Genomic DNA, 27,903 nt, shown 5'->3' on the forward strand with positions numbered 1-27,903 from the left:
AGAGCGTTCCCAGGGAAAAGGGGGATGCTGCAAACAAATCCACATCGCCGGGAGCTTGGAGGAGACGAGCTCTGTCCTCTCGGGAAAAATCTTCCCGTCCCGGCAAAAAGCTGAGGGAAAGGATGGAAAGGAAGGAAGGGAGGGAGGAAGGAAGGAAGGTGGCACCCCAACAAGCTCCTCCGGATTTTCCAAAGGAACCGGCTCAGCAGAGTCAGCCGGTGGCTCCCGGGAGAGCAAAAAGGAAGGAAAAAGCTTTGCCACGACCGGGAGCAGAAATGTCAAAAACCTTCCGGGGAAGAGCTGACGAGACAAAGGGAGGTGTAAACACAGGCACTGCCCACGGCACAGGGAGCAAACCCCACGTCAGTCACCGGGTTCGGCAGCGGGATGGATTTGAGATCACAGCAGCAGCGTGGTCAGATGGACAAAAACCCCAAACCACAACATCCCCAGGTACGCGGTGCTCTCACACGGGGGGATTTTTAGGACATGCCGAGGACAGGCCTTGCCACTGGGGCTTTTTGGGGTTTTAGGACGTACTTGGGTTTGCACAACTCAAATACTGTAGTGTCTGGTTCTGAAACTGCACTAGAAATCGAGGAAGGAAACAAAAGCCTCCAGCGTGGGGTCACGCTCCCGATTCCTCCCGCCAGCGAGTCCTGAACGGAACGAAAGCGGCTGCTTCGAGAACTGGAAAGAAGAGAAGTTACTGGAAGCAACCCCACCAGTCACCAGGGGAACGAAGGATAAAAGAAGGAAGGGTGGTCAAGGAGAAGCTGTGCTGGGAAGAGGGATGTGCTGTCCTACACTGCTGGAGGAAGGCACGCGGGGAGCGCCGTCTCCGCGAGGACGCTCCGTGGCAGGGCTCGCGGCCTCTCCCACCCGGCGTTCCCGGGAGGCAGTGACCTCCTCGGGGTGGGGGGCAAACAACAACAACAAAAGCCTCCAAAACCCCTCCCAGCATCAGGAAGAGGAAGAGGGGAGAAAAAGAGGGAGAGAGGAGGTGGGGAGTTTGTGGGCATGTCCAGCGGAGAGAAAAGGCCGGCGGTCCCGGAGTATCCAAGGAGCCTTCCTGAGGGCAGGCAGCGCCAGGAGCCGCGGGCACGACAAAGGCATCGCCCGCTGAACACTACCAGGCAAGAAAATTCCTTATTTTCTTTACAGAGCTACTACAAGAGAGCTGAGGAAATATACAGTTGGCGGAATCGGTACAACAAAGGAGCCCATCGCCGTCCCTCATCCTCCTCCTCCTCCTCCTCCTCCTCGGTAAAATGCGCCCTTTCCCAGAAAAAAACAAACTCTGTTGGTCTGCCCACAGTTCCTTACACCTGCAGAAAGCTGCTCACTGTACAAAAGAGTTGAGGAAAAGGAGAGAAAACAATACAGAAAATACAAAAAAAGAGAAAAAAAAATTAAAAAAAAAAAGAAAAAAGAAAAAAGGAAACTCCATGTATTATAAGCAAGAAAAGAGGGAGGAAGAAAGGTTTAGATGCTATTGCCGTTCAGAAAGGAAACCTGCCAAATGGAAAAGAAATGTCAGAGTCACACAAACAAGGCTTCCGGAGGGTTTCGGGAAATATCCATATAAAAATTAACAGCAAATTCAGCGTCTTTGCTATAAAAAACTCTTTTTTTTTCTCGTGTTTGTTAGAAAAGGATCATAACTAAAAACCTTAAATTAAAATACAAATGTTTAGGGTAGTTGCCCAGTGGCTAAAGTGTTGGCTTTCTGAAAAACTTCCCAACCTGTCGCCTGACAAGTCCTCGATTTCAACCTAGATCCTTTTCCAAAAGCACCTTTGACGTTCCAATTCCCAAATCTGTCCCTAGGGAGCTTCCAATGGCTACTGTTAGAGTATGCATTTATTACATAGATTTTTTTTTCTTTTTTCTATAAATGCATCATAAATATTTTTCTCAATAATTCATAGGAATCCGGTTTCTAAGCTTGGAATACATTTGGAATATACATTATACACATATATATATTTATACCTAACAATTTAAGCAATATCTCATGCTAGTTGCTTTTAATGAAAAGCATTCCAGTCTTAAAACCTGCATTTGTGTCTAATACATGCTTCAACAACCAAATTGGTAAGTTCAATTACTAGATAATGTAGAAGAGAGAGAAAACATTTGAAAATTGGTTGTTAAAAATGGTTGAATTTCAAAGACCCAACAGTATTTGCCACTTTTTTGGCAACTACCTTAATTTTTTTTTCTTTTTTCCTTTTCTCTGAAACAGCAATGAAAGAAAACAAAACAAATCCAAACTTGTCGACAGTTTTTGGAGACGCTCTGTTCAGCTGATGCCTGCTTCCCACCATCATGCCAGCACAAGCCAAAAAGTCTTCCTTCCTGATGGCAGTCCTTGGCTTTCCCAACCAGAGGAAAAATATTCAGGAACTGCTGTGTTCTTTTTTTTTTTTTCCTTTTTTTTTGGTTTTTTTTTTGTTGTTTTTTTTTCATGTGTGTTTTGTTTTTTTTTTTTAAATTAATTTTTACTTAAGGCATTGTTCCTCAAACTTCAGAAAATCCAGCTGCACCAAATCCATCAATTAAAAAAAAAGGCACAAACTCATCTTCAGATGGCTTTGGAGACAATAAAGCCGACTCCATCTGGGCTACCGTTCCCCCCCTTCTGCTTCCCTTTCCTTTAGGTGTCAGGTGAGTCCTCGTTCCCTGTCCCTCCCCGTTAAAAATCCACCATCATCTCCCAACGTTCCAGTTCCGACAAGAGCTGTCGTGACTCCCAGGCAGGCAAGAGCCATTTCCAAATATCCAAGAAATGAAAGTACACGATGGGTTGAGTGGTTCAAGCGGAGATTGCTCAGTTGTGGGTAATCAACTTTGTAAGCACCAGTTTTACATTAAGGTTTGTTTGATTTGTGTTGTTGAATCTTTGATTTCTTTATTATCCTCGCGTTTCGTTTTTTTTTGTTTTTTTTGTTTGGCAACTCTGCCAAAGACTTCCCGGGCATCGTTCCTCTCTCTGCTCGCGGTGAGGCCCAGAGGAACGTGAGTGCCCAACGTGTCAGTCCTTTGCTGCTCTTCACCAGCGGTTTTTTTTCAGCAAAAAGAGACTCAAAGATGCGGAGAGATTTGTTTTTTGTGTCGCTTGCTTTGCTTTACACCTGGCTGTCCTTCCGTGTTCGGGAAATAACCGTGACAGGACGCAGGAGTAACAAGAGAAAGCTTCTTGGCAGAGCTTCAAGACGAAGACGAACAGACAGGAGAACTCCAGCTCGAAGGTGGCTGCTACAGGGGAGGCTCCTCTTCCATGGGTTCGTCCTCAGGTCTGAGGGATTGAGCAGCCAGGCAGGGTGGGATAGGGAGGGGAGAGAGAAAAGAGGGTTTGGCATGACATAGCTGGACAATTCGTGGTGCCAAGTCTCACTCCTTATGTTCCCATCACCTTCCCACCCAGCCAGCTGGGATCACCTGAATTAAACTTGCCACCAAGAAAGGTTTTTGGACAATCTCACTTGGGCAACATTAAGATTTTCCCCAGCAAAATAAATTCCCTTGTGTGGTCCAAAGCCACGCCCGGAGCAGAAGGCTCAGGCGCAGGGTGCACGCACAGAGCTCATGGCTCTGCTGCTCTCCTGCAGCCTGGAAGGTTTTCTGGGAGCCCACGGAGGACAGGGGACGTGGGGAGCACAGCAGCAGGGGCTGAAAGGGGAGGATTAACCTGCAAGGCTGCTCCTCCTGGCTGCACAGACTGGCAATGTGATGGGAAACCACTGACCTCTTCTCCGCCGGCTTCACACCCACCGACAGCGATGCCATGGCCGTCACCGTCTCCGCCTCCTCGTTCTCACACTTCTGGGCCTCCACCAGGGAATATCCCACCGTGGAGGCAAAACGCTGGAGGGAATGCCAGTACTTGCCTGGGGGAGAGGTGACAACAGGGCCATCAGGGCACCATTCCAGCTCTCCTGCTCTCCCAAGCCTGGCCGCCGGCTCGGAACTGCCCAGGAACGCTCATCTGATCCATATTCTCACTTTAAGAGCCTTAGGTGCTCAGAAAAGAATTCCTTTTTCCACTTCAAATACCTCAGAAACTTCTAGACCTAAGGACAAATGTGCCTGGAAATGTCTCTCCACCAAAAAATCCAGGAGAGGGAAGGATGCAGTCCAGGTCTGGATCCACCTGCTGACTGCCACGTACTTTCAGTGGGCAAATCCCTGAAGACTAAAAAGTCCAAAATGTATTTAGAACCATTAAAGTTGGAAAAGACCTCGAAGACCACCAAGTCCAAGCTGCAACCTCCAAAGTATTTTGTATGTTGGCAGTTCGACACCCTTGTGCATGGGGAAGAGCACTGGGAAGGCTCCAGAGGAAAGAATTGCCAAGAATTTCTCCAGTCAAGGTTCAGTGCAATGATTTTAAACTGCTTAGCTAAATAAACCTAAAATATCAACAACTGCCAGCAAAACTCATAGAATATCCTTGGAAGGGATCATCCCTTGGGAGAGATCATTGAGTCCAGCTCCTGGCCCTGCACAGGACATCCCAAGAATCCCAGCCTGTGCCTGAGAGCCTGCTTCACTTCCATGCCCATCTACTCCTAATTAAGGGGTGCCACAACCCCCAACAAGACTTGTGTTACTCAGAGATACTCAACTGCTTTCCAAGAAGTAAGAGCACCCTCTAATGGCAGGACAGTCTGTCCTTCACAGAGATTTTAGAGCTTTTAATTTTCGTTGGGTTAACAGCTAGACTGGATCCTCCTGAAGGTCTTTTCCTACCTAACCTGTGCTCTCATTCTGTAATTCCCGCTAAAGGCTAAAGCCCTGCTGGGCTTTGTCACTGCACAAGCCCAGCTCAGGGTGCAGTGACCACCAGAAAAGTGGGGAGTGGGAGCATGGAGCTGGCAGAATGGTGGGGAAGCCCAAGGGGTGTCCCCAGGGACCCAGCTGGGTCGGTGGGGCTGCACTCACTGTGGATCTCGATGACTTTCTCCATGGAATGCACGGCGTTAGCGTTTGCTCTCTGCTGGAAAACCTTCTCTGGAAGAGGGTCAAGCTGGAGAGAGAGAGAGAGGAACACCAAAGGAATGTTACCATTGAATCCCAGAATGGTTCTGCTGGGAAGGGACATTAAAGCTCATCCCACTCCATGCCTGCCATGGGCAGGGATACCTTCCACTAGTCATTCTGCAGTGGGAACATGCCTGTGCCAGCCCAGGGAAAGGCCTGACAAGCACTGCTGGAGGAAAGTTTCAGGATTTATTTGATTTCCTTTAGAAATACTCAAGAAGGAGTACCTCTGCCCTCCCAGGTTCTCCACTAATGAATGGATTCATCCCAAACCTCCAAGGTGGGCTGTCCAAAACAAGGGATGTCCACTGCTGTTAACTGTGCTGAAAACAACCCAACCAGGGATGTTCCCCAGCAAAGAACAGCCAGAGTTCAACAGTTAAAAATATCTATGGCAAAGTTTAACTTCCATCAAAGCCAAGAAGCTGCAGCCACGACTGCTCTTATGAGCACATGGTAGCCATTCCATAGGTACTTCACAGGATGCTGCATTCCAGATTCAGTAATTATGGATTGCACTTTTTATTAATTCCCCACTCTAAAAATAGTTCTGCTCCAAACTGGTTTCTGTATGACATTAAGTGACGGCAAAAGCAATTCCTGGGTAAGTCTTTGAGCAAGAGCTTTCCAAGGCCTCTTGGTTGACACTGAGACAAAGCATGTTCTTGATTCCACAGCCCACTCCTCCTCCTGAAATAACACTCACAAACAGCCTCAGCCTGTGGAAAAGGGAGCAGAAAACCTCTGGGCATGAGGCACCTGGTTGTCACACCTTCTTGTTTGAAGGGTAGACGCTGGGGATGCCCACAATGGACTGAGCAGCTCTGCAGAGCAATGGGAGAGGAATGGTGGCTAACTGGTGTGGACTGCAATCAGCAGACCTCGAAATCATGGAATCATGGAATGCTGGGGGGTGGAGGGATCTTAAAACTCATCTCATCTCACCCCCTGCCATGGGCAGGGACATCTTCCACTATCCCAGGTTGGTCCAAGCCCCGTCCAGCCTGGCCTTGGGCAGTGCCAGGGATCCAGGGGCAGCCACAGCTTCTCTGGGCAATCTGTGCCAGGGCCTGCCCACCCTGACAGGGAACAATTCCTTCCCAATATCCCATCCATCCCTGCCCTCTGGGTTAAAATGGATTAAAACCATTTCCCCTTTTCCTGTCCCATCAGACCCTTGTCTACAGCTCCTGTCCAGCTCTCTCTGAGCCACTTCAGGCACTGGAACACTTCCCCCTGGAGCCTTCTCCAGGCTGAACAACCCAAACTCTCTCAGCCTGTATCAAAGTCTCTCTCTGATTTCCCACTCCTGATTTCCACAGCAGTGCAGGTCCATTCTCCAGCCCTGACCCCCTCCCCAGAGCAGCAGTCAGCAGCCCAGCCCCAGCTCTGGGTTCATTTCCTGGCAGCTTGGGAAGGAGCTGCTTCTCCTTGGGAAGGAGCTGCGGGAGTTTTGATCTCGGCCGGTGGACGCCGTGCTCAGGGGACTGGCACTGCTGCCCTCATTTCCCACCAGCCCCAGTGGAGCTCCAGCTTGGCTCCTGAGCCAGCCCAGCTCCCTGCAGCCCTGCCTGGCCACAGCTGCCTGTCCATGTGTGTGCAGCAGGCTGCTCCGACACGCTGTAGATCAAACCGCATCAAAGCGCCGCAGCACAGAGCTCCCCCCGACTGCCCTGCCTTCAAAAGGTTCCAGGAAAGACCTGGATAAAACCAGTGTTTCCTGCTTTCTGATGTGTGCCTAAGCCAGGGTATATTACCCTATCTGAACAGCCCACCTAGGACAAGTGAGAGCAGGTCTGTGTTTAAGTGTCCTTGTAGCCATGATTAAAATACTCAATGTTTTTTATCTTTATGGATCCATATTTCCTCTGCTCAATGAAATCACTCAGGCAGCTCCCAACACCCAAGGTATCCTGAGTGCTGAGCTCTCCCCACAGCCTCACATTCCCAAACACACCCGTGGCTTGGGTGAAGCACTTATTTACTGCTTGTGGTTGCAGTCAGCCTCCTGGGATCCTAGGAGCACACTGAGCAGGAGGAATGGCATCCTCCAGGTGTTATTCCCACTGCTTCCCTTTCAAAGTGCATCCTGCACCCAAAGGTGGCTGGAGCCAGAGGAATTGTCTGTAGAGACCACTTAAAACAGATGGATGCTACAATAAACACCTCACAGAATCCCAGGAAGGTCTGGCACACAAGGGACCTCAGACCTCATCCAGTCCCAAGCCCTGCTTAGGACAGGGACACCTTCCCCATCCCACGCTGCTCCAAACCTCATCCAACCTGGCCTTGGACACTTGCAGGGACCCAGAGGCAGCCACAGCTTCTCTATGAAACCTGTGCCAGTGCCCCACCACTGGAAGCCCCCTGTTTCCATGCTGGTGTGGCTGCTGCCTCCTGAGTTTTCAGCTGTCCCGAGGGCTGGGTGCAGGCTGGAGCCATGCCCTGTGCCCAGAGCCTTCTCAGAGCTGCCTGGCCCAGCACAAGGAGCAGGATGCTCCCTGGGATGCTGGATGATGGAAGGAGGTGCTTCTGATGAATCCCAGCTGGTTTATCTCCTGGCTGGAGGCTCCTCCAGCCTCCCACCTAACACTGAGTGCGGATACTCCAGGACAGAGCACTTCTCCAACAGGCTGGAGGTCAAACTGCTCCACACCTCCATGCAGATCCAAGCTCCCTTTCCATCTTCCCAGACATCTGATGGTCACTGAACTACAACCCTCCCCAGAAATCAGCTCCCACTGGAGACAGACCCACTGCTCAGCTCCGCTGGTGCTGCACCTCAGCCCAAAGTATCTGCACTCAAAATGCCTCCAACATGGTTTCAAGCTGCACCAGAGGAGGTTTAGGTTGGATATTAGAGAAAATCCCTTCACTGGAAGTGTGCTCAGGCATTCAGTCAGGCTGCCCAGGGCAGTGGTGGAGTCAACATCCCTGCAAGGATTTCAAAGATGTGCAGATGTAGTGTTCCTTCTTTCATCCCACTGACACTAAAAGTGGGGGGGAAAAGCAGAAAAGATGGAGTATCTAAAATTTTCTCTGTAGTGAAATACCCACAGCTCTTCAGAAACAGTATTTCTCTGTCTGGCTCTTATCTTGCAATCACCCCCCTAACCTTTCTGGCCAATTTTTCTGACACAGCCAAGACTCTTCCTGCACAGCAACGTGCAGAAAATAGAAAATGTAACTCCTAGGAAAAAATCCAGCTGCAAATCGTGTCAAGCAAGCTGCCCCATGTAGCAGGCACAGTCTGTAGGACTAGAGAGGGCAGCAAAGAGAAGGGAAGACTTGCACACTGAATTCAGAAATTAATTAAAAGAGTTGTTTTTCAAAGAGCACAAAGCAAATTATTTGGAGCAAGAACAAACCCAAAACCCATTCTTAGCTGTTTCACTCATTGCACGGACTACAAAGCACAGGTGGTTTTTAAGCACAAAACAAACACCGAGTGTCAGGAGGACACCAAACAACGACAGGAACTTGGCAGCCAGGAGGATGAGACGCCCAAACCCGAGGGGGGAGTGGGTTTGGGGGTGCCTGTACCTCGTTTCCCAGCAGGGCAGACACGCAGGCCTCCGAGGCGTCGCAGATGGCCGTGAGGTCGTGGCCGCCCTCGAGGGCCAGCACCACGCGGCCCCCAGCCAGCCCCATCAGCTGCTTCGTCAGGTACCCGAAGCCTGCAAGGAGGGAACAGAGGAAATGCAGCACAAGGGCAAAGGTGGCGGCTGGAATGGGGCTCCTGGCGGAGGATCAAAGAATTAGGGAGAGGAATTACATCATATTAAAAACCCAGCGGGGATTCGCAAAGGCTCAGCGCGTAACGCGAGCCAGGTTGGGCTTCGACGCGCGGCTCCAGCTGCGGCTTCCCGGGATGGATCCCTGTGTGCCCCAGCAGCACCACCCCGGCTGAGAGCATCCCCATCCTCCCCCTGCCACCCCTGAGCACCCCAAATTAAAGCCAGCAGCCAACATTGCCTTTGGGAGCAGAGGAAGGGGTGGATTTCTGCTGGATGCTGCTTTGGGGGAGGGAGGAGGAAGGGGAACGGGCCCGGTTTGGGTCGGGATAGCAGCAGTGCAGTGCCCCAGAGAGATTTAGGTTTGACATCTCGTTCTCAGCAGACAGCTCTTCCCGTCCATAATATGCTATAAAAATTCCAGGGGCACCCGGCACTTTGATCAGATGACACACAATACATTTCTGCCCCCTTTAAACAAAACAGAACCAAGCGGTGAGGATTTAAAAAACGTGTCCTCAAAGCAACCTTCCCCGTCCAGGAGGAAAAAAAAGAAAAAAATCAAAATCAAAAAGCCAAACAAAGGAGAAGCCAGGGAATTTCTACCCTCCATCCCCACTGCCTGCTTTCTGCTTTGGAGCGAACCCCTTCGCAAATTAACAAATTAACAAGCAGAGAAAACCATCCACTGCCGAGCCCACAATTGGTTTTGTGAGAGGAGCACAGCATGGCAAATTCAACCAGCAGGTAAACAAGACCTTTCCTTTCCAAAGTGTTTCTGGATATCTCAAGGAACTTGCCTCTTGTAAACCTATTTCACTTTATTCTTATATAAAGTTTACAGGTTCAGCTCCCTTACGAGGTTTTAAAGTTCACTGTAGAGAACAACTTTCCTGGCTGGAACAAACTCTTAAAAAATAATAGTAAAAGCCTTTTTGCAAGAAAAACTGTCCTCTGGATAAATTTGAAGGAAACAGTGCCAGGTAAACTCCACATAACCTGGGGTGGGGGGGGAATTTCAGTGCATCTCCCAAAAACATCCCAGACCCGAAGCAAAAAGGAGCGTTTGTGGGTGTCTGTAATTAATTCAAAGGTGGAGAGCAAAAACATTCAGCTCAAAATTTTAATAAGGTGTCCTGGAGGAAGAAATGGATTTCTTGGTAGCAATGAGAGTGTTTACAGCTGGTATGGCCTTTTTCTGCAATTTTATATTAATGCCAGCATAAGTCTCTAATTCAGGAGAGATGTGACTACAAATAAATTACACAATATTACATATTGAATATTTCAAAGTTGAAATATGCAATGTTTAAAAAAAAACCCCAAAATTAAGGCTTCAGCCAGGCTAAACTATGCATTATAAAAAAAAAATAAATGCCATGAAAATTCAAAGAAGAAAGATGGAAGTTTTGCCTTTGAAATGAAAGATCTGAAATAGACCCCACAAAGTAAAACCTGGGAACACTGTGCTTCAATCCCCAGGACAGCAGCAGAAGTAAAGGCCCCACTTACATTTTGCTGACAGGTTATATCCTCCCAGGGGTGTGGGGTGCCCTTCCACAGCATCGAAACCAGAGGAGACCAGCACAACATCTGGGGCAAACTCGTTGGCAATGGGCATCACTACTGTCCTGCAACACAGAAAATCCACAGCACACACGTCAGGGGAAATCCTCAGCAAGGCAGGGGTGCTTCAACCCTCTCACCAAACCCTGACTCCATGGCAGCAAAGCCCACCCAGTTCCCTACAGGGTGAGAGCCTGGCTGGAAGAACTCCTTGCACTCCCTGGGATTTCCTGCACTTGGTGTTTTGAGCAGGGAAATGAGCTGTCACCCCTTGTGGTTCCCATCTGGGATCACATCCTGATTTACATACAGGGGAATAAGGGGAAAATAAGAGGGCATCTGGCACAGGCTGGGAAACCTCACCCCAAGGCATTATCTCCAAGTCCTCCCTCAAAACATCTCCTCTAGGCTTTGCCAAGTGATTCCTTCCTGCCTTGCTGCACTTCTCATTTCCCACAATGAAAAGTTGGAGTGTCCCATGGGGCAGAACAGCTTTAAAATGCAAATATCCCACCCAAATCCACCTCTCCCACTGCCAGCTCCCCATCCTCTGATGTTTTGTTCACTAAAAAATGGATGGAATTGTTCAGCAACCCCATCCTAGTGATTGTTGAAGTTGTATTTAAATGAAACAAGGGGTTTGTTCCTGTGGTCCAAAAGATGTTTTTTCCCCTCTGGTTCCTCTCTCTCCAAACTCCACAATTTCTCCTCAAAACCAACAGGAGGTTGCAAACATCCCATCCCCACATCAAGACACACTTCCCAAATTGTGTTTTTTCCATTGTAACTGCACGTACTGAATTCTGGATGTGTCCCTAGGGCAACCTGACCTGTAATTTTCCCATTTTCCCATCCTAGGAACAGCCACCAGCCAGGACAACTTTCTGGAGCAGGAACTGAGGTTATTTTACCCACATCCCAAAGCACGGACCTGTAAATCTTGGCACACACAAGAACCTCACACTTTATTGAGTCGAGTCTTTATGTGATGCTCTAAAAACAGAGCCCAGGGGGGCTGTTCCACGCTGAGATGGCTCAAGTGCTATCAGAAGTCTCATAAAAGCTCCCAGTTTTTGCCACAAGGATATTAAACAGGCAGGAGACATCTGCCAGAGTCAGCAGTCTGTGACATCCAGCTGAGCTCGTGCCCCTCTGCAGAATGGGGCATCAGCCTCTGCCAGGCACTGAGCAAACCCACCCCCAAGTCTCCACTGCCACCACAGAGCAGGAACAGGCACCCAGACACCAGAAAAACCTCCCCACACACCTCCCAGCTTTATTTTTTCCCCAGTTATTTGTCACAGCAACCCCAGATGCTCCTGCAGTGTCGCTGATCTGCGTGCGCAGGCACAGAGGCCTCTGTGAGAACAAAGGGATTTCATTTTCCCTTAATACACACAAAATCCCAACAAGGAATTGGAATTTTCTCCTCTGACAACCCTTCAGTGATTGCCCCTCTTTATTTTGTCCTTGGGTGATGATTCCATGAGGAAGACAAGAGCACAGCTCTGGCTGGTGACTTTACAGTTTGGTGGAACTCACAGAAACTTTTAGGAGAAACCACCCACCTCCCTCACCAAGGCCTGAAGCAGCAATTCCAGAGCAAGTGCAGCAGCCAAGGGTTTATTTTCCCTGAGCTTTTTCATTCCTAACCCAAGGAAAACCACTCAAAGAACCAGATTTATTTCCCAGTGCTGCCAAGCCTAGAGGCACAGAGGGATGGGGCACCTGGAGGTGGCTGTGGGTGACAGTGGCACAGTGACTCCCCCAGCACAGCCCCCAGGGCTGACCCTGAGCCCTGCCAGGGGCAGTTTTGGGAGAGAAAAAGCCTTTCTCCTAATTCCAGTGTGACACCCCAAAGCCACATCAAACTCTGTCTGATGCTCTCCATGCATGTAAAACTTGATCCAGGAGGGTCAAAGCCAGACCTCCCTCATTTTTTGTTTTCAATTGTAAGGAAAAAATGACAAAAATCCGGAGAGTTTCCCAGATTCCATCTGTGGACAACGTTTTGGACACATCTCTTTCAGCTTTGTGCTTTTGAATTTTCCCTTGTCCACAGATAAAACCAGCCCCTTCACTCAGATGCACCCCAGTAAAGCCAAACCCTCCAGGGGAAACAAGGATTAAACTGGAAACAACCCCGTGGCTTTGCCCTGCTGATGAGACTCTAAAAAAGCCAGAAATTTGAATTATTACCTAGGAGATAAGCAGTTCTGCCTGGAATTGGGTCTTTTAAGGAATGGCTGTGGTGGCTGTAAAGTTATTCACTGAGGAATGACTATTCCTAACACTGAATATTCATTCAATCCACGTAGAATTTTTTAAAAAACAAGGAAACTGAAATTTCCCTAATTTCAGAAGCTTGTTTTGCTTGCTTAAAATAAATGAAATCCTTTTATTTGCCTGGTTACAGCTGAGCTGAACAGCTCTACATGAGAGCAAACTGATGGCTGCTACCAGCAAAGCCTCCCCATTGTGTTCTGCAATTGCTTGGGAGAGGGAAAAAAAAAAAAAAAGCAATTTTAGATCTAGTTTCCAGAAGGCTGAATGAACAATTTTTAGCCTGGCATTAGCCAATTCCCCAATTAAATGCCTAATAAATTATAGCTAAATGAAACAATCCTACAGAGGATTATTTTGGGCTTTAAATGCTCAATTGCAGCAAGTAAATTGGTGAAACTTAGAAGGCTGAACACTTTTTTAGAGACTTTTCCCCATTCTTGGCCACATATTTTTATATGTGCTATGTATAAATTTATATATGTTAAGTGTATGTATTTATATTATGCATATATTTATATATCTATTGATATATTTTAGATTTCATATATACCATGTGTACATTTCTATATATGGTTTTATACACGTAACATATTTTATATATATCTAAAATAAAAATTATCCACTGCTCCTCAGGCTAACCAGCTTCCTGAAAGTTCCAGTCTTCGCTTCTCCATGGTCATTTACTGTGTCCAAAGGGATTAGGAATTTGGGGATGAAATTGGTGTGGGGAGAGCATGAAATTGAAAATACAGCAAGCACCGTTCCAGGCAGAACAGCAGCATCTCTTCCCCCTCATCCTCTTCCTCGCTCCTCAAATGGTTTATGGATCGAGGGAAAAACCCAAATGCCCCTCAAATTGGTTTCTGAACTTGTTGAATGCTTTTTGAAGGCAGCAGGAGGAGGGGGAAGCGCAGTCCTGGCTTTTTCCTTCTGGCTGAGGTGTTTTAAATAAAGTCAAATGTGGAATCGAGCTGGACGTGGAATTATGGCTGGAATTATTATGGTGGAATTCCTGGGCCAGGGGAAGGAATTCTCAGACACAGCACAACTGCTGGCATCATCAGGACAACTTCCTTGCAGTAAATTCAGAGGAAAACTGCAGATAACACATTTTTAATTTCACTAATTGCTGTTTCTGTGTTATAAGGAACCAGCTGAACCCTTCCCATTTTTCCTGCAGGTCTCTTAGCTGGGTTTGCACCTGGATCAGGAGGATTGAGAGAGGCCAACAGGATTTCAGCTGATGTAAAATGTAATGAAACAACAAATCCTGGCCCAAAAAAACCCCCTGAATTTTACAACTTGTTTGTTTCTGTAACTACAGAACAACAGCGGAGGCACCGGGAACGTTCTGGGAGTTCAGGACTTTGGGAAGGACGTGCCCTGCATTGTTCCCTGCATTGTTCCCTGCATTCAACTGCCCCCATTTCTGCCTGATCTCTGCAATCTGGGACTGCCCACACGCTCGGGGGGAGCTCAGACACGGGGTGTGGAGCTGACTCTGACACAGCCACAGCTGCCACAGGGTGCAGGAGGCTCCAGGCTCCCAAAAAACTCCCCAGGTCCCTTCTGAGCACCCCAACCTGGAGCTGGGGCAGGCAGTGATTCCAGCCCCAGGTTAGGAAGTCAACAAGTGATAAAGTGCAGGTAAAAACTAATTTTTAACTATTTTTCTCACTTCTGATATGTCTTGAAGGCATTAAGGACCATCCAGAGGTCAGGAGAGTTGGGCACATCAAAACGAATAATTTAATAATAATTGGAGAGAGAATGAAAATCACTGATCTGAGTTCCCATCTTTTTCTTGCATGAAGCAAACCCACTCTGAAACAGGTTTTCAGTTTGGGGATGAGCGGTTTCACTGGGATTTATTTATTCCCTAATTTCTCTCTTTCAGAAGGACAATTATCTCAGTTATTTTCATTTCTCAAACTCACACACACTGGCTTTTCCAGAAACACAACAACAAAAAATGAGGAGCACGTTGCTTATTTAAATCTTCTCCTTTTACACAGAAAAAGGACTTTTTTTCCCCCTAGAAACAGACAGGCATGTGAAGAGTTAAGGCTTGAAAAAAAAAAAAAGAAAAAAAAGAAAAAAGAAAAAGTCTATCAGTATCTTTGCCTAGCTCAAAGGATTTCCACTGATTCCTCTCCAGACTTCAAAGCCTCACAGTTTGGCATTCGGACTGGTTTGAATTAAAGCTCAGTTCTCCACTGTGAGTTTCCAAGTTCATGGTGAAAATGCCTCCTGCTTCTGGAGTTCATTATGGCCAATTTTCTTATCTTTTCTTCATCTTCGGTTTGATCCCCAGCAAATGCAACGTGGCATTCGACGGGGTGGAATAACAAGGTGCTGCCTTGAAGGCATGTATTGTCTCAAGGGGCTAAAGCAAGAAAAGAAGGGGGAAAAAATAGGATATATGACCCATTCCCTTCACTTTCCAACTCTCAGGGGACAATAAATTGCAAACTTCAAAGCGTTATTTTACATTAAAATCAATAGAAAGATTTGGGGGGTGGGGGTGGGGGGGAAAAATGTTTTTCAAAGGAGCTGGTTAAGATTTAAAAAGGTCACTTGATAATGTACTATCATGGCCAAACTTGGCACAGGATGAAAAAAATGCTTCTCATTTAACTTGTGGTTAAACTGAAGGTGTGCAGGCTCTGAGAGGAGCATCCCTCAGCTGCACCAAAACTCCCCAAAATCAGGGCTGTGACCCACTCCAAATGCTGCTCCCTAAAAAGCTGCAGTGTCCAGGCAAGCAGACCCCAAGAGTGGCTGGCAAAGGCCTCACTGTGCAGCCCTGAGCCTTTGCCAGGTGCCTGGACACTCGATTAATATTTAATGTTCCCAGCTCCAGGTGCTCTGGCTAACCAAGAGATCCATCCTGGGCACTGCTGGGACAGCCAGGCTTCCACTCTGGAGCAATGTTCTGCCTTCCTGAGCCAGGAGTGACACAAATGGCAAGGATTTGGTGTAGTTTGAAATTGTGGGTGTTCCCTGAGGGCCTCATGATGGCAGAATGAAGAGGGGATTAATATTTAATGTTCCCAGCTCCAGGTGCTCTGGCTAACCAAGAGATCCATCCTGGGCACTGCTGGGACAGCCAGGCTTCCACTCTGGAGCAATGTTCTGCCTTCCTGAGCCAGGAGTGACACAAATGGCAAGGATTTGGTGTAGTTTGAAATTGTGGGTGTTCCCTGAGGGCCTCATGATGGCAGAATGAAGAGGGGGGAAAAGGTGCTTTTTGCTCAGCCTAAGGGGATATAACAGGGAAGAGCAGAAAAGAATGCTCCCAGATTTAATGCTGTTCCACAAAGGTGATATCCCAGAAATTCACACCCTGTCTTCTGGCAAGTGTGTCTCTGCATGAATTTAGGCCACCAGAGGTGTGAGGACAGAAAAGCTTCACATTGTTAAAGGAGAGGCCAGGTGGAGCCATGGCACAGGGGAGCCAGGGGGTGGGACAGGACAGTGTCCAAGAAAAATCATGGAATGGTTTGGGTTGGAAGGAGGCTTAAAGCTCATCCAGTGCCACACCTGCCATGGGCAGGGACACCTTCCACTGTCCCAGGTGCTCCAAGCCCTGTCCAACCTGGCCTGGGACACTGCCAGGGATGCAGGGGCAGCCACAGCTTCTCTGGGCATCCTGTGCCAGGGTCTCTCTGGGATGAATAATATCAAAATTTTAAAGCTTATCAAAAGCAAAATCAGGGAGGGTGGCACAAAGAGAAAGAAACCCAGCTGAGTTGAAAAACCCATTTGTGAGAGGGAAAAACTCAGTAGTACCTGAAGGCAGTTAAATATTCCGTGTCTCCCATGGGCGGATCCAGGCCACCAGTAAATGCCATGTTAACATTGAAACCAACTCCAGCTCCTGTGCCAACCTGCAAAAGGGAAATGGGACTCTCAGTTAGCAGATTCTGGCAACACTTCTTTGCTCTTTTGATCTTCTCCCAGTCGAATTTGGATCTGGATCCAGTAGTGAGGTCCATTAGTCCCTGGTCCCTGGAACAAGAGGGAAAATGAAGCTCCTCCACGCTCAGATCTTCATGGTGTTTGACTGCTGCTCACCCAAAAAAACCCCAACACCAACTGCACCCTCTTGATTTCTCTGCAGCAGAGTGTGCTGCATGTAGTACCTTTCCATAATTCATTTCAAGCCTGATTCAGGAGCATATTTTATATTTCACTACAGTTGCAAGTGGGGGAAAAAGTGTATTTTAATCAGAGTGAGCTCCCCCTCTGCTGGAGAAAAACAGGATTCACAGAGAAGGGATTTTGGCTGCTTGAGGGACACGTGGGTGGGAGATGTAAATACATCCCTCTCCTTGCTTGTACTGCAAATGTCCCCATCTGCCCTGCCTGCAACTACCTGAGAGAGGGGAAAACTGAAAAATAAACCAGGCTTTTCCAGCCTTTTTTTTTTTTTTGGCCAAGAAGGTCTTTGCATATGAAAAAAAAAATAAATTAAAAAGTGAAAATCAATGTGTTGCACAGCTGGATAAAACTGCATGGCTTTTATTGCACATTATTCCTCATACTGGTGCAAATATTTTTGCTAGAAAAACACAGGGGTGGGTGTTCATCTACCCACGGTGGGTTATTTATCCATCACTGACTTAAATCAAACTTGTTTTGTATCCTTTCTTGTATTTGGTCTAAAATGACACATGTAAAAATGACTCCTTTTGTAAAGCAGATTGCTAAAAAGCAGGAATTAAGCCTGATACAAAGGGCTGCTGTTCATTCACCACAACAGTCAGCAGCATCACGTCACATTTAAATTTCTTTGGAGGTTGAGATGGAAACATTGAGGTTTTCTCAAGCAAAAAAATGTAAAATTGACAGGGGGAGAAGTTTTCAGGTGTCACCTGGAGCGCTATAAGTATTCAAAAAAATTTCCCTTTGCTAAATCCCTCTCAAGGACCATATTTCCTGCCAGCCCAGAGGGAAAGGAAGGATGGATCCATCCAGAGCTCAGCTCTCAGCTCCACTGGCCCAGCCCTCCTGCTGCAGGCTCTGAGGACACCACCAGGAAAGGGGGATTTGCTCCAGCAGCATCGTGGCTGGCCCCTAAATCCCACAAATTTGGGGTGGAGGTGCAGACTTGGTGGTGGTGAGCAATGCCTGGGTAGGGCCAGGAGAAAGAAGGGGAGGTGGGGACGGGGAGGTGGAGAAGGAGAGGTGGAGAAAGAAGGGGAGATAGATGGAGTAGGGGAGGTGGACAGGCTCCATGGCTGTGCCAGGAAAACCGACTGTGGGCGGTGCAGCCATGGACAATCTTTTCCTTCAGCATCTGACAAACAACTTCTGCTGAGGAAGGAGAAATGCTGCACAGGACAGGGGGTGCTGGGACAGCTGGCAGAGGGCTCCTGTGGAGCAGGCTGTCCCCCAAGGGCTGGAGAGCTCAATTGCAGTGACTCCTTTGCTGCCGTCCCGCCAGCTCCAGCCAGGACACCGGGCCCGTGGCTGCTGGATCACAGGGACCTGGCGTGTCCCTGGATGGGAACACAAAACCCTGAGGAGCTCTGGAGGTGGCAGGAGCTCCTGTGAGTGCCAGGGCTCTGGCATCCATGTGCTCACCTCATCTGGAGCGCCGCTGCCTGGGAAGAAGTTGCCGTCGTCGTAGCGATGGAGTGAGATATAGAGGACGTTGGGGTCGTTGTAGAAGGCCTGCTGAGTACCATTCCCATGGTGGACATCCTGCAGGGACAGGGAGGTTAGTCCCTCACTAAAAACATGGTTAAAGGCATCACTTTGGGATTTGGAGGGGTTTTCCTTGCTGTTGAGCTTTGTTTAGTCCAACCTGGCTGAAGCAGTTTTTGAGGAATGAGAATAACCTGTTTGGCACACCTGGTTTGAGATTACTCTCCTTGTTTGACACATGGGATAAACACAATCCCAAATGTCTATCAAAGTGAGGATCATTTACCTGGATGGAAAGAACTGGATTCACACCAATCTTGGCAGATGGAGATACTGGGGTATTTGTTGCCCCAGATCTGTGGGGTGAGCACTGACACAAACTGGATCTGTTGGATCCAGGTGAAACAACACAACCCATGAGAGCTCCCCTACTGAGCTGCTGTGGGGTGCACAAACACAGCCTGTGACAGGACAGCTATCTCAAATGCCCCTCTCTGACATGAAAAACAGGTGGGAAATGAGGAAAAAATTCATCCAGTAAGTCCAAAAGACAAAAAAAAAGCATTTCAACTTGTGGGTTTGACCCATGGGTTATTTGTGGCAACAGAACTAAAACTTTTAGCTGATCCCCAGTCGCTCCAATACCTTCCCAGCCACATAAAATCTATTAAAAAATAAAAATCTTAACACTGCCACAGCAGAATCCCAAAGAAGCCCTTTCTCTTTATTTGAAAATTCTGGTCCCTTGAAGAATTTTTTCTCTGATTAGAACACTTTTATTCAATTAAAACCCCAAATTTTGGCTTGCAGACAACAGGCAAGAAGCTTTTCACTGACTTACAGAGCTTGCAAGAAGAAAGCCACCCAGAATAATTTCCACCTGCTCTCCCAAAGGGAAAGAAGGGGCATTTACTCACCCAGTCCACGATGAGGATTTTGCTCACGTTGAGCCTTTGCTGGAGCAGCTTGGCTGCGATTGCCACGGAGTTAAAATAGCAGAAACCCCTGGAGAGGGGACACAAGAGGAAAAGAGAGGGGTTAATTACAGCTTCCCGTGGTCCCACTGCACCCATCACCTAGACAGAACAGGGAGGAAGGAGTTCCTTCTGCTCTCACTCCTCTTTCCTCCCTGCCAACATGGAAAGGCTTGTGTTGGAGGGACCTTGAAGTTCATCTTGTTCCATGGGCAGGGATACCTTCCACTAGACCTACTTCCCATTGGAAGTGCTGAATTGCAGCAGCAGGCTCTAGGGAAACAGGGAATGTCCCACACTGGCCCAAACCCACTGCTGATCCTTGCTAGGAAGCAACTCCCCAAAAGCACTAAGCAGGCTCTTACCCTGCTCCAGAGAATCTGGGGAGCTCTGAACACCACACATCTCATCTAGCAACAAACAGAAATTCCACAGTGACAACCTGACAGAATTCCTTTGGAATTGCCAGCTGTGGATCCTCCCCCAAAGGAGCCCTGGCTGCAGTCAGTGAAGCCCATACTCACATGGGTGTGCTCTCCTCTGCGTGGTGACCCGGGGGCCGGACAACAGCAAACCCATTCTGCACACAAAAACAGGGAAAGGAAAAGGTCAGGGGGACAAGGATGCACACAGGGGTTGCAGCCTGAAGCCTTAATCCTGCTTGGGAGCTCTGGAGTTGCTCTTGATGGATTCCTCACAGGGTCATAGCAATGGATGATGCTTTTCCTCATTGTGGAGGGGGGAAAGGTCCTAGAGGTGCTGCACGGCCCAGCCCTGAGCAGCCCCTGAGCAGAGCCTGCCCAGAGCCCAGCTGAGGGCTGTTCCCTCACCTTCAGCTCTCCTGTGGCCACTTTGAACACCAGCTCGATGACACAGCCCACGGCCAGGCGAGCGGCGCCCGACGAGTGCACCTCGTTCCAAATGGTGTCACTGTCGACCTGAGGGGACACACACAGGAGCCAGGTTAGGGGCAAGGAGGGCAGCCAGGCATCAGGAGAGCCCTGGCTCATAAAGACAGCACTCACATGGGGGGATAGGACAAGGGAAATGGATTTAACTGAAAGGGAAGGGGTTTATTTCAGATATTGGGAAGGAATTGTTCCCTGGGAGGGTGGGCAGGCCCTGGCACAGAGAAGCTGTAACTGCCCCTGGATCCCTGGAATTGTCCAATGCCAGGCTGGAGCAACCTGGGCTAGTGGAAGGTGACCCTGCTTGTGGCAGGGGATGGACTGGTTTGGTCTTTAAGGTCCTTTCCAACCCAAACCATTCTGTGATTCTGTAACTCTGTGACCATGGGATCAGCATTTCTCTTTAACTGCTGCTGACCCAAGATGAAATAAAAAGGATTGGATTATTAAATAATCCAATGATTCTTTAAAATAAAAAAAAAGAAATCCACAATAAATTCCGATATTTAGTGTTGGGCATTTAAAAGAAGACTGCCCTGGAATGACAGCAGCTTCCCTGGGGAGCCATGAGCTCACCCACCTTAACAACAGACCTTCAGCATCCTGTGCTGACCACACAGACTTGCCTCAATGCTAAATATTTCACAGAATCACCACATTTCCCCCAAAAAAATGTGGGAACAGGCCACAGGCAAGGCAAGGCATGCCCACTGCTGTTATTCCAGACTGTGTCACCAGACAAACAGGACATTCCTCACCAGGAAGGGAAGGGAAGGACCCCCAGCCACTTTTCACATATTACTCTGCCCTGAGTGTATCTATGGGAACAATGGCAAAAAGCAGAGATGGGAGGAAAGGGATCATTTGTTGTGCACAAAGAGACACAAGTGGCCCCACAGAGGACTGATCCACCTCCTTCCCAGCAGTGTGAAGCTGCCATTGGAAGTGATTCCAGCTCTGGAATCCATGGATGATTTCTGGTAGTTTCCACCCCAAGGATGCTTTGGAAGCCACAGTAAACTAGGAGATATAGTGGGTATTCCCAAGACATATATTTTGGTGTTCTCCAAGTGCAATGAGGCACTTGGAGAACACCAAAAAGCCTCTGGGGAATGCCACTGCATTGTGGGAGAGCCCTGCAGTGACTATTTGTGGCCTCAGGGCTCCTGTGCACCCCTGTAAATTTGGGCAGTAACATGGGAACAGCAGCAGGATAAAGTCTGAATTACACAGGACAGCTCCAGGAATCCTGGATCAGGAGTGCACACATGCAGAAGCTGGGCCTGACCTCACCAGGTGTCTCCAAAAGGCCCTGAAGAGCTGGGAAGAAGCCCAAGGTGCTGCTCCTCCCCACTGAGCAGTGCACTGGTGCTCTGTGAGGGTCCATCCCTGGCCTCCTGTCTCTGCATCTGACCCCCAAGGAGTGTATCCACCCCATCTCTGGGCACAGCCAACCCATCTTCCAGCAATCCTAACCCATTTTCCTTGTCTTTGGAAGAAAGTACCTCAGGACAGCAGCAGGGAAGAGCTTCCCTCCCTGCCTGGACACAGCGAGTTCAGGGCTCTCTTCATCCCCTGTGAGGCACCAGAGGAATGGAAATACAAAATACCCAAATTCACCTGTCCTGAGGGGCCCACAGACCCTCAGAGGGCTGCTGGGGCCAGCTTTTCCCATAAAAAAAGACAGGATACAGGATTCTTCAGTGCCATTCAAGCACTGCCACGTCCAGGTCCCAGCAGAAACCAGGAGCATTCCAGAAAGAATGTCCAAAATGAAACCCAAAGAGTTTTTCCTTCCTCATAATAAAAATTACAATTTCCTTACAATTATTTCCTTCCTTTAAGGAAAACCCAAGGTTTTTTTTATTAATATCCACGATGAGGCTCCCACTCACATTGTAAATTCCTCCTACTCACACTGTAAACTTTCCTATTCACTAATGTGCAGCTATCTCAGAATTAAGTGAGCACCTCACAATAGAGTTCATTATCCTACTGAATAAAAATGCACTAAAATTATTCTACTGAATAAAAACACAATAAAATTCTACTGAAAAAATCCACAGGTAAGAAATCAAGCAGCAGGACAGGTTGACACAGGTTGTACCAGAGCTCCAGACCCTGCAAAGTGAAGGAGTTCTGCTCTTCCCTCACAGAGGAAGACACCCCACCGTGTCTCCTCCTGCTCTCAATTAAATAATTCTCACATTCTGTTCCTCTGACTCCCTAATTAGTTCCTCCTCATTTCCATTCCACTGAAGTCCTTTCCGTGCTCTCTGCTCTGCAAGAACTTACTTTGCTTGCACAGTTACAATTGTTGATATGCTCTAATCAAAGCCCTTGAAAAACCCAAAAATAGAATCACCTGCTCTGGAGAAGATCAACAACACAAACACCTCTGGAGTTTTTAGGACACGTGCAGAAAAATGATGCAGATCTTCAGATATTTTTAGAAAGTGCGCAGCAAAACGCTACACAGGAAAGAAAACAAATTTATCAGCTCTCCTAAAATCAAGCCTTTGAGTGTTTTGAAGAATCTGGATGCAAGTGTGCTGGGATGATCTTGCAGATTTTCCAAGCTTAAACTCCTTTCTCCCAAAGTAAGAGCCTGAATGAGGGATGTGGCACTCCAGGGGCTCTCCAAAATGCAGTTTATTGTATCTAAGATGTTACAGCAGTCCAGGGTGGTGGGTGACAGAGCTGTGCCTACAGCTGTCAGCTCCAGCTGCAGGCAGCCCTGGAGACCCTTTGGTTTTTATTACAATGCATTATATACTTTTCTTTTGGTTACAATGCATTAAATACTTTTCTTTGCTGAGCATCTTCATACAGTAGAACCAATCTATACCTTAACTTTTATCTCTAGCCTATCATAACTCCTGTAATTACCATATTCATGTTACTGTTCTCCAATCACTAAAAGTCAGTACTTTACAGTTTAAGCTAGAAGTTGTTTTTCATTTTTCTTGCAGTGGAAAATTCTGAGACCTTTTTTCTACTTGCCACATTTGCTGACTTGTTTGCCCGTGCTACCTTTCTGCTTGGTAAAAACATCTTCTTGTTTGGGGTGGGTTTATCCTTTGCTCTAAGCCATAAAAACCCCTCCTAACTAACACACCCTTTGCCTCCTTGGTTATCCAGTGAGACTGGCTCAGCAATTCTTTTCCTCTATATCAAAACTTGCTGCCATCTCTATTCCTTCTTCAGATTCTACATTCAAAAATCTTTCTGCCAAGCATCCACATCTGTGAGACTTTCTTGTCAAACTTTCATCCTTCCCAACATCCCAAGACCTTCCTCTAATCATCCTGGATTAGGTAAGGCCGTGGTGCGTGGAAGTTGGATGTGGAAAAAGGGGCGTGAGCTCCAGAGGAGAGAAGCTGAGCACAGTTCCCAAGTGATCAGCAGAAATAAATGAGTGATATTTCACTCAGAGCTCACACCTGTTGATTTCAGAGCTTCTGTGCTTTCTTTCTTCCTCTCCTGCTAGGACCAGAAGGGTGCATAAGGGAGGAGGCTTGTCAGCCACGGGGAGGCTTTTGGGGATAAACCAACGAGGAAAAAGAATTCCCAAGCACCTGGGAACAAATTTACTCTTTCTCTCCTTGACTTCAATTCACCAAGACTGACTTTTTAATTACAAGAGAGAGTCTGAAAGGTGTTATGAGATGAAGGGATTTGCTCTGAACTGTTTCCTTGCTGCTTCACTCCCAGAGCTCCAGGATGTTCTCAGGGATGCACAGGGTGGGATTGTTGGGGTGTCTGTGCAGGGCCAGGGGTTGGGTCAATGATCCCTGTGGGTGCTTTCAGCTCTGGATTCTCAATGATTCACTCTCCTGCCTGTCCCTCACTTCACTCATTGCTGAGGAGAACTCATGGCTGCCCATGCTCCATCCTTTATCCTGAGGCAAAACAGCTCTCCAGGGGCTTCTCTCCCCAAAAGTGCCCTGCATCCCCCTCCAGAGCCATCCTTCCTTTTCATCTAAAGAAGAGAGCCACACTTGCTTGCTTGCAGGAAAAGAGCCTGGTTTCAAAGCTTTCCAGCCCGTAATTTCACACAACACCCTCAGCTCCTGAATTCCAATCATCAGCCATCATTCTGCTTTATCCTGCTCCAGTATAAATCCAAAGGAGGAGCTGTCCCACATAATTCTACTGATTTTTAATTTTCTTTTCTTTTCCTTTTGCCTTGATGACATCATGTTTGCCCTCTGAAAAAGATCTGGCAAACAATGGGGAATGGCTTCCCACTGAGAGAGGGCAGGGTGAGGTGGGATATTGGGAAAGAATTGTTCCCTGGCACAGGGTTTGCTGATAGGATTGCTAAAACACTGCACCAGAGTCAGCAAATATTCAATATTAAGGGTCTGTGGAGACAACCAAGCAGCAAGCAGCATCTTACTTGGGAGCATATCAGGAATAGCAGCACCGAGGCGTTTCCTGCCCTGATTTGGGATTTAATGCAAGACTGCTGGGCCCGTGCTGGGCTCAGACACTGTCTCTACTTGTTACCATTCAGTCTTCATTTGCAAATGATAATTTTTTTTTTGCTTTGAATGGCATGCCTGACTGCAGGGCAGAGTAAATCCAAACCTTTTAAGCTCTGGCCAAAAATTTGCCATGAATTAGGCGACTGCAGCATATTTACAATACAAAATAAAATATCTCCACGAGTGGCGGTACGAATAAACGACGATTATTCTTTTTTTTTTTTCCCTGACGGGATAATTTTCAAAGCAGCGATTTTGCAAAGACTCAGGAAGAAAACAATTTTGTTTCATTTCCATAACAGAATCCAGACCTTGAAAATTCAACCTCATGAGCTACAATTATGCAGCAGAACTACCACTGTGAATTTTCAAACACAATGCCTTTTATTGTCTCTTCTCATTCTTTTCCCCTTCCTGTTCTCCACGATTTTCTGTCCTGTCACCCTCCACAGAAACTCTGGAGCAGAAAGTCTGACTTGAAAGGGAAACTGTTAAGCTTTCAGGCTTCAAAGGAAAACAAGAAAACCTTCAAAACAAGGTATTTGGGGTTTGGGTTTTTTTCAGCTTTATGGGAACAAACAACAGCAAAAAGCCTGATTATATGGAAATTTGACAGCTGAAAAGTGACACTCAGCTTTTCCATGAGGGATGGAGGGGCATTTTAGTCACCTCCTGGAGAATCCACCTGGATTATCCTGGAGCTGGAGAATAAAAGATGCCAAATGCTGTTTCATTCCAGGGCAGAGAAACAGCAAACTTGCTCTTCAAAGGAACAAGTACATTCCCAAATATTGTCCTATTTCATGGCCACGTTTCCCACCTGCTCTGCAGCCCCGAGACTGAGGACAGAGCAGCTCCACAGCACGAGCACGTCCTGCTTTCCACAGGGAAAAAAAACCACTTTGGGATGCAAGGGCTGCTCCCAAACACAGCAACCCCTTCACCAGTGAACATCCCAGGCTGGGGAATGAGGTTTTTCCTCCTGGCCATGCCTCTGAGTGTCCCTGATGCTCGGGCTCTCTGGAGCAGCCCCGAAATGCTGCGGCTGCTTTTGAAGAAAGGCACGTGAGGCCGTGGCAGCCCCTGCTCAGGGGCAGCATCTGGCTGCAATTACCCACCCTGGAATGCAGAGCAGCAATTTTTGGTGCTGAGGGGAGCAGGGGGGGAAGAACAAACAGGACATTATTTACACATTAAAGGGAGGTACTCACCCCGACACCACCGCAAGGCAGCCTGACAAACATCGACGTGAGGGAACCTGGGGGGCACAAGAAAGAAACCTGTGAGGCACAAAGGTCACCAGACTCTGGGGCCAACTTTGTGGCAACTCTGCAATCTTGCCAAGCACAGAAACACACACATTTCTCCCTGGGGGTTTTCTTCCCATTTTCACCCAGTTACAACACACACACACCATGTACACACTTAGGCTCCTGCAAAAGCTCATAAATCACTCATTTTTTAGCAAGGTGTGGGTGCTGTCTGATGTTTTGAGACTTGCCACCAACATTCACTCAGTGTGTCTTCTCAGATGTGCACTTTAACCCCTTCCCACCGAGGGAGGACAGGAAATCATAAAACCACCCCAATTGTCACTCATCTGCAGTTACTAGATGACTTTGAAGAGCATGGGCTTCATAAAAGAGGAAGACAGAAAAATAAACCAGTGGCAAGCAAAGAAAAAAACATGTGTTTTGACTGAAATAGCAAAACCAACAAGGAGAATGTGAGAAAAATTGAGAAAACCATCTGCAGGGCTAATTTTGAATCTGTAGGAAATGTAACATCGCTCTCTGGGCTCGTGTGTGAGCAAATTATTGGCTCGTGTGTGAACAAATTCTGTGGGGCCCTGAGCAGCCTGGTCTGGTGGAAGGTGTTCCTGCCCATGGCAGGGGGTGGAATGGGATGGGCTGCAAGGCCCATTCCCACTCAAACCATTTGGGATTCTGTTCCTGAGAGAGGAGTTCATGCATCTGGACTCATCTGAGCTCAAAGAGAGATGCCCTCCTTGATTAGATCCACGTGGAAGTTCTCAGATCATCCTGCCTCCTGTCACATCTCTCACTGCTAATCCACCCATTATTTCCCTATTTATCTTCTTGACAACAATTTAGAATTGCTCCCCACAAATTAAAAGCAGCTTTATTTGCCTAAGTCTCAACTTGTCCAACAGGTTCCAAGTGTTCCCACTGTCCAGAGAGAGATGGGTTTGTCCTTTGTATCCTTGACAGGACACAGGGAATGGATTTAAACTAAAAGAGGGCAGGGATGGATGGGATATTGGGAATTAGGAATTGTTCCCTGGGAGGGCAGTGAGGCCCTGGCACTGCCCAGAGCAGCTGTGGCTGCCCCTGGATCCCTGGCAGTGCCCAAGGCCAGGCTGGAAGGGGCTTGGAGCCACCTGGGACAGTGGGAGGTGTCCCTGCCAATGACAGGGGGTGAGATGAGATGGGATTTAGGCTCCCTTCCCACCCAAACCATTCTGGGATGCTGTGATTCCATGAAGGCACATCCCCCTTTTCATTTGCAGAAGCTTAACAAGAAACATCCTGTGTCCTGAAAAGCCTTTTCCCTTTCAGGCTGAGGCTTCTCAGGCTTTTTTCTTCCTCATAGAGGTATCAAAGGCCAAGAGCTTACACGGAGTCATCAGACACCTGCCAAGGCACTCAGCCCTAACAAACTCCCATTTGCATCCCTAAACCTCACACAAAGCTTTGCCCTCAGCGTTCCAACCTGCCCTAAACCCACCCTCTAACGTGTCTCAAAGCACCCCACGAAGCTGGTTTGTACATTTAAAAGCCTTTTAAACAGCTGAAGGAGGGGTTTTTAAGAGGCACGTTCCCCTCTCCACATGAGCTCCTTGCTCAGGTCCTGCCCTGTGGAAGCCATCAGGAGAGAAGGGGTGATGTGGGCTGGCAGCCAGTGCCACTGTCAGCATCTCCAGGCTAAGGTGGTGCCAGGTGGGCTTAGGAAAGCAGCTCTAAGCCCAGTTAAGAGCTACTGGACCTCCCCTCCTACCGGAGACCCTTGAGGACCTGACCTCTCACAGCTTTTCTGCAAGTTGTACCCAAACAGGGAATGTTCTGTACTGAAATTTCTCTTCTCTACAGGATTAAACTCGACCTCTGCAAACACTCTCAAATGAGTGATGGAAACCACGGTGGGCACAGAACTACAGGAGCAGAGGCAGAGCAAGGGTTGCTTCCCCCACAGGTTCTCTCCAGAAACCATCAGGAGTGGTTCAGCA

The 27,903-nt window shown here is 47.9% G+C and overlaps 1 protein-coding gene across 1 annotated transcript in view; it reads right to left on the reverse strand.

The window, feature by feature from the left end:
- Nucleotides 1-1,845: 1,845 nt before the first annotated feature.
- The window catches only part of HDAC4 (histone deacetylase 4), a 151,677-nt gene continuing 125,619 nt past the window's right edge, over nucleotides 1,846-27,903 (reverse strand). Inside the window, exons 17-27 of the mRNA XM_031064399.1 lie at nucleotides 25,868-25,914; nucleotides 20,089-20,196; nucleotides 19,783-19,838; nucleotides 19,202-19,289; nucleotides 18,222-18,341; nucleotides 16,425-16,522; nucleotides 10,293-10,411; nucleotides 8,590-8,723; nucleotides 4,948-5,032; nucleotides 3,752-3,893; nucleotides 1,846-3,301 (exon numbers count right to left, since the gene is read on the reverse strand). Of these exons, the coding sequence (XP_030920259.1) occupies nucleotides 3,262-3,301; nucleotides 3,752-3,893; nucleotides 4,948-5,032; nucleotides 8,590-8,723; nucleotides 10,293-10,411; nucleotides 16,425-16,522; nucleotides 18,222-18,341; nucleotides 19,202-19,289; nucleotides 19,783-19,838; nucleotides 20,089-20,196; nucleotides 25,868-25,914 (1,037 nt within the window). The 3' untranslated portion in view covers nucleotides 1,846-3,261. The remainder of the gene's footprint in view (nucleotides 3,302-3,751; nucleotides 3,894-4,947; nucleotides 5,033-8,589; nucleotides 8,724-10,292; nucleotides 10,412-16,424; nucleotides 16,523-18,221; nucleotides 18,342-19,201; nucleotides 19,290-19,782; nucleotides 19,839-20,088; nucleotides 20,197-25,867; nucleotides 25,915-27,903) is intronic.

The sequence above is a fragment of the Geospiza fortis genome, unplaced genomic scaffold (genome assembly GCF_000277835.1).
Source record: "Geospiza fortis unplaced genomic scaffold, GeoFor_1.0 scaffold46, whole genome shotgun sequence".
NCBI lineage: Eukaryota > Metazoa > Chordata > Aves > Passeriformes > Thraupidae > Geospiza > Geospiza fortis.